Genomic DNA, 9,562 nt, shown 5'->3' with positions numbered 1-9,562 from the left:
AAAAAAAAAAGAAAAGTTTTGTCAAGAAACTTTAGCCCATCCCCCCTACTGCTCTAATCTTGCCCCCTCGGACTGCTTTTGTTTCTCACATTCACAGAACAGTTAGCAGGAACATGATTTGCGTCCCTTCAAGATGCTAAAACGGCATTTTGTATGTGACCTGAATCAAGAGGGCAGAAATGAAAGAAAGCCCTTTTGGAAAAAAGTGCAAAGACCTCTATGAAGGATATGTTGAGAAATAGCTTCACGTCTTGATTGTTTTTGTAAGAGAAGTTTATATGACTACAGCCATATTTTGTACTTATCCTCCTACAATGCCAGACACCATCTGAGTACCTATAAACTGAAACCAAACCCACTGCCATCGAGTCAATTCTGACTGATAGAGACCCTATAGGACAGAGTAGAATTGGCCCTGTGGGTTTCTGACGCTGTAAATCTGTATGTGAGCAGAAAGCCTCATGTTTCTCCCGCAGAGCAACTGGCGGAACTGGACTGCTGTCCTTGAAGTTGACAGCCAATGTGTAACCCACCACACCAGTGCTCTGAGTACCTATACATGAAAAATAATAAACCTTCAAGTTGTCAAGGATTTTGTCTCGCTTGAATCCACCATCAATGCTCATGGAAGCAGCAGTCAAGAGATCAAAGGAGGAACTGCACTTAGTACATCTGCTGCATGAGACCTCTCCAGAGGACAGAAAAGCAAGGATGTGATGTGGAGGACGAAGGTGTGGCGCACTCAAGTCACAGTAGTTTTTCATCACTCCGATGCATGCGAAAGGTGGACAATGACTAAGGTAGCCCAAAATAGAACTGCTGTATTTGCACTGTGGTGCTGGGCAAGAATAACTTCCATGGACTGCTAGAAGGACAAACAGATCTGTCTGGGAAGAAGTTAGGTCAGAAGGCTCCTTGGAGGAAAGGATGGTGAGACTTTGTCTTACATACTTTGGACATGTTGTCTGGAGAGACCAGTCCCTGGAGAGGGACATCCTGCTGGGTAGAGGGACAGTGAAAAAGAGGAAGGCCTTCAAGCCATGGACTGACATCGTGGCTGCAACGGGGGAAGCACGGGAACCACTGTGAGGATGGCGCCCGACCAGGCAGTGTTTTGTTCTACTGTGCTGAAGGTCAGCGTGGGTCAGAACCAACCCGATGACACTGAACAACAGCTTAGTCACAGTGCTACATGAAACTCCTTAATGACACACTATTCTTAACGTCTGTTTCCAGCTTCCTCTGCACTATGTTCTTGTGAAACTTCTAGAGCACTGGGTCGGTTTGCCTTCTGTACACTTTGAACGGCCATCTTTCTTTCCACTCATGCCCCCCTGCCCCCCAACCCCGCCTCAGAGACTTACCTTTCCAGGGGAATCCGTGGGCCTGAGGCCGCCCTCTTCCCCACCCAGCTTTAAACTCTTTTGTATTGGGACAGGCGGAGGGACCGGTTTCTCCACCTCAGGGGTACTTTTGCCTTTTCCTTGGTTCCTCGGCTTCTTTTGCGCATGCTTTCTTTCTAAGAAAAGGTCATTTTCCAGCTTTTTACCCTCTTTACACTCCTCAGCCTTGCTGGGTTTCTTCTTTTTCCTCTTTGTCCTGACATCCGTGTCCTCATCCGTGCTCTCCTTGCCATCGGACAGCTTGTCAAAAGCATCAGGGAATGGATCCTGCCCCGGCGTTTCTTTTATACTTTTAATTTTTGGTTTCTCTTCTTGGGGGTCAGAAGGCAAATCATCATTTTCATCATCTTGAGAAAGGGAATCGTTGAATACACTTGATTCGGATTCTAACTGAGATTCAGAGCTTTTGTCTTTTCTTGTTTTTCTGTTTTCTTTGAAATGTTCTCTCATTTTAGTCTTTAAATCTCGGAGTTCACTCTTTTTAACATTCTTTACTTCCTTAATTTCTTTTGCATCATCTTTTTTGGACTTTTTAAATTCCTTCAGTTCCTCCTTGGCTTCCGAAACTCTTTTCTTTGTCCTTAAGTCAAAAACTACCCTTTCCAAGGCGCTCTGCAGGTCTGATTTGGACCTGTCTTTTACTCTCCCTGCCTTCGCTTTTTTCTTTCTCAGATCATCTGGGGTTTTCTCCTCTCTCTGTCTCAATTTTTTCTTTTTCTTCCTCGAGGGAGTATCTTCTGGACTCTCACTTTGCTGGTCAGAATCAGAGTTTGCTTCAAATATGTCATTATTGAAGGACAATCTCTGTAAGACACAAAAATATTTAAAATTCAGATTAACAATAATTTCCAAGGTTCTAAGAAGTGGAACTCATAAAATCTGGTTGAAATGCTGTGCCGCCCCAGCACTTTCTCCCCATCTCATGTTGGGGAGAAAGACAAGGCTTTCTACTCCCATAAAGAGTCTCAGAAACCCACCATGGAGCAGTTCTGCCCTGTCTATTGGGTCGCTATGAGCCAGAATTGACAGAGTGGCAGTGAGTTTGGTTTTGAGTTTAACTGAGGTCAAGCAACATTATGCATTTCTCTGACTTAGCAAATCGGCCAATTAAAAAAAAAAAAGCAAACCAACACAGACCCACCCACAGCAAACCCACTGCCAGCAGTCAATTCTGATGTCAAGCAAACCTGCAGGACACAGCTGCCCTGCCCTGAGGTCTCCCACGCTACAGAGCTTTCCGCACTGGTCTCTTCTTTGTCCTGAGGCACGTCTGGTAGGCATGCCACATCTTTTACCACGGGGCAGTGGTGTGTTTGAACCACTAACCTTTACCTTTCAGTTAGCCACAGTGTCCTTAACCACTGAGGCTCCTTTAAAATCACCAAGAAAGTACTACTTTCCAGAATTTCTAGTTGCCAAACAAGTAGCTACCAATCTTCAGGTAACTTCAAATGTTTTTTAAGGTCTTGGATTCCAGAATGTCCTTAAGCTTGTCACAGTTATACATGAACAACCACGACTGTACACAAATACTATTTCCCCAATTGATCTGATCTGTATTATATAATCTGAAATAGCTTCTTTGGAAAATCTATTCTACAAACACCACCAACAAAAAGGAACTTAAGAAGTTTTCAATAGAAATTTATGAATTTTCACAGCAATACAAACCAATTACTTAGACAAGGAATTTGCATGCATGTAAAAGGGGAAGGAAATATAAAAGAAGTATATATACACGTTCTAGAGAAATGAGCCATGACTATAGCACAGAAAGCAATGACGGGGGCTGAGAGGAGGGACTCTACATGAGATGGACACTCAGCAAGATGGAGTGACCCAGGGCCTCCAACAAGGGACTCGAGGTGAGACCTGTGAGGATGGCCCAGACTGGACAGTATCGTTCTGCTGAACACAGCGTTGCCGTGAGTCGGCACCATCTCAACAAAACCTCACAGCAGCAATGGACGAGAAGAATCGACTTGGTTCATTTCAACAAGCAGAATGCCCAATACAAGAAACGAGAAAGAAAGCATGATACCTGAACATCCTTCTTGGCGGGCTTAGCTTTATCAGCCATGTTCTTCCTAAAGTCAAGCAGAACTTCTTTACAGTCCTCAAGATGAACCTCCGGCTCCCAGGTGTCATCATCTGAAGTGTATCCTTTCCATCGGACTTTGTAAAGGACCTTGCCCTGTGGTACAAATCAAAAACAGCCACCCGTTGCTGACTTTATTAAATGTCGGAAAACATACTAGCTGCTGAGAGTACATTAAAGAAGTTGAGACCACATATAAATAGAGATTAATATCACAGAGTTATGTTTATATTCTAAAGCAGGTAGGTTAGAAAAATAGTATAACTGACTTATTTAGTATAAATCAAAGCTGAAACCGTTCTGATTACAAAAGCAATGTGTAGAGTTTCAAAAACATGAAATATAGAAACAACCTACCCAGAGATATGAAAGGTACTTTGATCTATGTTCTTCTATTATATACAACAAAGCTTTAAAAATCATGGAAAATTCCATCATCTTTAGCCCAACTTTCCCACAAACTTTCTGAAACCCTCTCAAATATGAGGATAAAAGTACCAGGATTCTATTCATATATGCATGAGTTTAGTCTAAACAAAATGTGTTTAAAAACAAAACAATAAAATCCAAAATGTGTTTAAGCACATCTTTGCAATCAGTGAATGATTGTGGAAAAGTTCTCTTAGTAATACACTTGTCATGGTTTGTAAGGGTGCATTTTTTAAAAAAGGATACTTTTTATGTCACAGGAGTTAAAAAAAAATATTTTGGTCAGGACTAATAGCTATTTTTTTAATCAAACAAAGTGGCTATCTTCTCAAATCACTGAAACATTGCATCAAGTTTATGAACACTGCCACCGTCCTACAATTTTCAGATGAATGGAATGTTTGAAGGATAAGCCAATAGGGGGAATACTGTCAACCTTCACAAAGGAAGCAACTGTGGCTGAAGTGCTGGAACTGTGGAAAACCGTACAATTAGCACAGATGCCAAAGCTACCGGAGTTGGAGTCTCACATGGCTTGGCATTTTCAATTTCAAGGACACATTTTTTCACCTAAGCAAGCTTTCAGTTCAATGGCCATCAAAATCATTGCCTGATGAACAGCTAACTCAAAGAGCTGATCTTTCCACCAGTGATCTAAGCAAGATCGAAGCTAACAAAGATTATTGGGAAAAAATCATTTTATTGGGGGGGGCTCTTAAAATCTTATGACAACCCATCATTCAATTGTATTAAGCACACCTGTACATATGTTGCCATCAACATTTCCAAAACATTTTTTCTACTTGAGCCCTTGGTATCAGCTCCTCTTTTTCCCCCTCCCTCCCCCATCCTCCTGAACCCTTGATCAATGATACATTATTGTTATTTCATATCTTACACTGTCCATTGTCTCCCTTTACCCACATTTCTCTGTTAGTCTCGTTCCCCTGGGGGGTGGGCTATTTGGCCAACCTTGTGATGGGTTCCCCCTTTCTCCATCCACCACTATCCCTCCTACCCTCACGAGATCGCTACTCCCACTACTGTTCCTGGTGGGTGGGTGGGGGCTATCTGTCCTGAATTCCATGTGTCGAGAGCTCTTTTCTGTACCAATGTGTGTACTTTGGTCTAGCGGGATTTGTAAGGTAGAAGTGGGTCATGGTAGTGGGGAGAGGAAGCACTGAGGAACTAGAGGAATGGTATGTGCTATACTACACCCTGGTTGATTTGTCCCTGCCTTGTAACCCTTCTGTGGGGGGATGTCCAATTATCTACTGATGGGCTTTGGGTCTGCACTCCAACTGCCCTCATTCACATCAATATAATTGTTTCTTCTGGATAAGCAGTTCTCAACCTGTGGGTCGTGACCCTTTTGGGGTCAAATGACCCTTTCACAGGGGTCACCCAATTCATAACAGTAGCAGAATTACAGTTGCGAAGTAGCAACAAAAATAATTTTATGGTTGGGGCATCACCACAACACGAGGAACTGGGTTTAAGGGTCATGGCATTAGGAAGTTAAGAAACATTGTTCTGGATCTCTTGATGCCTGATCCCACCAACACCTCATGATCACACAGGCTGGTATGCTTCTTCCATGTGGGCTTATTTGCTTCCCTGCTAGAAGACTGCTGCTTTAACTTAAAACCTGTAAGATCCCAGATGCTATATATTTTGATAGCCGGGCATCATCCATTTTCTTCACATTTGCTCATGCACCCATTTTGTCTTCAGTGATCATGTCGGGAAGGTGAGTATCAAAGAGTGCCAGGTTATTAGAACAAAGTATTCCTTGTGTTTAGGGAGGCCTTTACTCAAGCTATATGCCTATAGCTATACCTCTAAAAATAGCTTTTGCCTCCTAGTTCTTTCCTTCTATTTCCCTTCACCTTCCTCCTGTCCCACTATCATGCTCTCTCTCCACTCGGCTCTCAGTAATTCCTCTTGGATACATTGCACTTGATCAAATCTCCACCAGGCCTCCTTGCCATCATTTTTAGATCTCCTGTTGTTCCCTCATCCCTAAGTTTGTGGCTCCCACTCCCCCTCCCCAACCTGTCCTCTCCCATGTCCTCCTGGGACTGCAGGTCCCATTGTTTTCTCCTTGGGATTATTTGCTCTGCCTATCTTATATAAATATAGAGAGAAAGAAAAAAAAAATTAAAGCCCAGATGGACAGTTCCAGGTCTGTCTGCTGACTCTTAAGAGTGTTTTCAAATCGGGTCTGATGAGGTGCCAAGACCTGTCCCCAAAGTCAGAAGTCTATTTTCAGGAATCCTCGGGGACTTGGTCACTTAGCTTCCCTTGAACTCCATTCGCATTTCACCCTGCTGTGCATGGGGCAGACCGCAGTGTCTCCAGTGAGGTCCCCCATAGCACTATGGGTCAGTGACGGAATGCTGTGTCTCCTGGTGAGGCCAGCCCTAAGGTCCTCTGTGTGCATTGGCTGCTCCAAGCAGGGATGTGGGCCATGTTGAGGTTCTCTTCCCTCTCTCCCCCTGCATGGTTTGGACAGACATGCCACTTTTCCTGGGCTGTGTCTTTAGTGCTGTCCTCTGTATTATATTCTTCTGGGGAGGGGTCAACATAGCTCGGCTTGGGCCTGGTCCCCTCGTCCTCTTTGTTAGTTCACTGCTCCATGCCAGTCTGTTACCCTCAGGCTTGATGCCCAGGATGGAGACTGGTCCCTCTCTCCCACAAAGATGATTTTTATGGAACAAATAACAACCAAGAATGAGTCTTTACCATCTATATGGTATTTACCAAAACCATCCAGAGAGCAAGGTCTGATTAAAACAGTTGTTTGATCTAAAGGGCCAGTTAAAAAATCAAGACAGAGAAGTCGGCTCAAAAGGTTAAGGTGACTGTATCTGGGAATTCTAAAGGGTCCAGGGAAATCATGGGGACTCATTATAAATAGTTTTTCAGAAAATTGAAAACAGCAATTGTAGAAAAAGGTCAGGAAAGTTGTCCTGAGGAATGTTTTCCAACACAACAGTGCATCGGCTCATGCTTTAAGTGTAGCAAGGACTGTCTTACGAGAATTTCCCTGGGAAACCTTACCCCACCTACCATGTAACCGAGATGCTGCCCCGTCAGACTTTTCCTTTGTTGCCCAAACTCAAAGAACATTAAAAAGGGGGATGATACGAGTCTGGTCAATGTCCAAAATGCTGTTTGAATGTGGTGTAAATCAAAGAGTATAGATTCTCCAGGGAAGGGTTGGACTTATATATACTACAAAAGTATACAGATCTAAAATCGATGGCAAGGAGTGCAGGAGAAGCCTGGTGGGGCTTGACCAAGGGCAAGGTAACCGAGAGGAATTACTGAAACTCAAATGAAGGCTGAACATGATAGTGGGACAAGAGGAAAGTAAAAGGAACTAGAGGAAAGAACTAGGAGGCAAAGGATATTTATAGAGGTCTAAATACAGGCATGTACATATATAAATATATTTATATATAATGATAGGGAAATAGATCTATGTACATATATTTATATGTTAAGTATTAAGGTTGCTGACAGACATTGGGCCTCTACTCAAGTACTCCACTCCCTCAATGCAAGAGCACTTTGTTCTAATAACCCAACATTCCATGATGCTCACCTTCCCGACAAAAGCGCTGAAGACAAATGGGTCCATAAACAAATGTGGTGAAGAAAGCTGATGGTGCCCGGCTGTCAAAAGATAAGAGTATCTGGGGTCTTAAAAGCTTGAAGATAAACAAGTGGCCATCTAGCTGAGAAGCAACAAAGCCCACATGGAAGAAGCACACCAGCCTGTGTGATCATGAGGTGTTGATGGGATCGGGTATCAGGCATCAAAGACCCAGAACAAGAAAATCTTAACAATGTGAATGAGGGGGGAGTGCGGAGTGGAGACCCAAAGCCCATCTGTAGACAATTGGACAGCCCCTTACAGAAGGTTCACAAGGAAGAGATGAGCCAGTCAGGGTGCAGTATAGCACCAACAAAACACACAACTTTCCTCTAGGTCTTGAGTGCCCCCCCCCCCACTATCAAGAACCCAATTCTACCTTACAAATCCAGCTAACCAGAGCATGTACACTGGTACAGATAAGAGCTTGCAACACATGGAATCCAGGACAGATAAACCCCTTAGGTCCAATAATGAGGGTAGCAATACCAGGAGGGGAAGGGGAAGGTGAGGGGAGAAAGGGGAACCAATCACAAAGATCTACATATAACCCCCTCCCAGGGGGATGTACAACAGGAGAATGGGTGAAGGGGAACAGCGGTCAGTGTAAGACATGAAAAAAATTTATAGATCATCAAGGGTTCATGAGGGAGGGAGAGTGGGGGAGGGGAGAAATGAGCTGAGACCAAGGGCTGAAGTAGAAAGAAAATGTTTTGAAAATGATGATGGCAACAAATGTACAAATGTGTTTGACACAATAGATGTATATGTGTATTGTGATAAGAGCTGTATGAACCCCGATAAAATGATTTAAAAAAAAAAACTATACAGATCTAAGTGGAGGATACGTTGAGAAATAATCACTTCACATTTTGACAATGTGTTTAATAAAGGGTTCCATGATTTTGTAGCAATAGTTTTAAACTGATCCTAAATCTATTTGATGCAAATTCTAATTTATGAAATCTCAACAATTTGTGTATCAAAATTGATAAGTTGATTATAAAATTAATATGGAAATGCAACAAGACAAAAATAGCCAGGATACAATTTTGCAATAGCAAGAAAAGGAAATTTTACTCAATTGGATATCAAGATTATATGGTACTGTCATTAAGAGTGTGACATTCGCCTATATAGTGGTAGGCACACAGGTTAGTGGAATCAGACAGATTTTAAAAGCTAATTGATATAATGTGGTGGGACTTCAGTTCAAGGAGGGCAATTAAAAAAAAACCCCAAAACAACGGTGTCGGGACAACTGAATATGCATAGAGGTAAAAATGAATCCTGACCCTACATTAAACACACACAACAAGAACAAAAACAGTGGACAATCTTAGCTTACAGAAAGATGTGTCAAAACAGACAAAAAAGACATTCAGTATCAAGACCAAGATCAGTAATTTGATTCACCAAAGACAGTAGGAAAGAGATTTGTATCCCAATTCTACCTTATAAATCTGGCTAGACCAGAGGATGTACACTGGCACAGATAGCAACTGGAAACACAGGGAATCCAGGACAGATGACTCCTTCAGGACCAGTGGTGAGAGTGGCGATGCATGGACGGTGGAAGGGCTGTGGGGTAGAAAGGAGGAACCGATTACAAGAATCTACACTTCCCTGGGGGATGGACAGCAGAGAAGAGGGCGGGGGAGCCATCAGACAGTGTAACATATGACAAAATAATAATAATTTATGAATTATGAAGGGTTCATGAGGGAAGGGGGAGTGGGGAGAGAGGGGAAAATGAGGAGCTGATATTAAAGGGCTCAAGTAGAAGGCAAATCGTTTTGAGAATGATGATGGTAACAAATGTACATATGTGCCTGACACAATGGATGTATGTATGGATTGTGATAAGAGTTGTATAAGCCCCCAATAAAATGGTTAAAAAAAAAAGAGAGAGATTTGTAACACATCCCCAATCAAGGACATGAATTCAGATAACAAATCAATAAAGGCAAT

The 9,562-nt window shown here is 42.7% G+C and overlaps 1 protein-coding gene across 2 annotated transcripts in view; it reads right to left on the bottom strand.

Moving 5' to 3' along the window:
* Positions 1–9,562, bottom strand: part of MPHOSPH8 (M-phase phosphoprotein 8) — a 43,984-nt gene that overhangs the window by 25,189 nt on the left and 9,233 nt on the right. For both annotated transcript variants that reach the window (XM_045293980.1, XM_045293981.1), the window contains exons 2-3: positions 3,445–3,597; positions 1,365–2,207 (exon numbers count right to left, since the gene is read on the bottom strand). In XM_045293980.1, the coding sequence (XP_045149915.1) occupies positions 1,365–2,207; positions 3,445–3,597 (996 nt within the window). The remainder of the gene's footprint in view (positions 1–1,364; positions 2,208–3,444; positions 3,598–9,562) is intronic.

Source organism: Echinops telfairi, unplaced genomic scaffold (assembly GCF_000313985.2).
Source record: "Echinops telfairi isolate 266 unplaced genomic scaffold, ASM31398v2 ScPeMD7_2565;HRSCAF=3150, whole genome shotgun sequence".
NCBI classification, from domain to species: Eukaryota; Metazoa; Chordata; class Mammalia; order Afrosoricida; family Tenrecidae; genus Echinops; species Echinops telfairi.
Note: the sequence above shows the minus strand (reverse complement) of the source record. Positions and strands in the feature narration are given on the sequence as shown.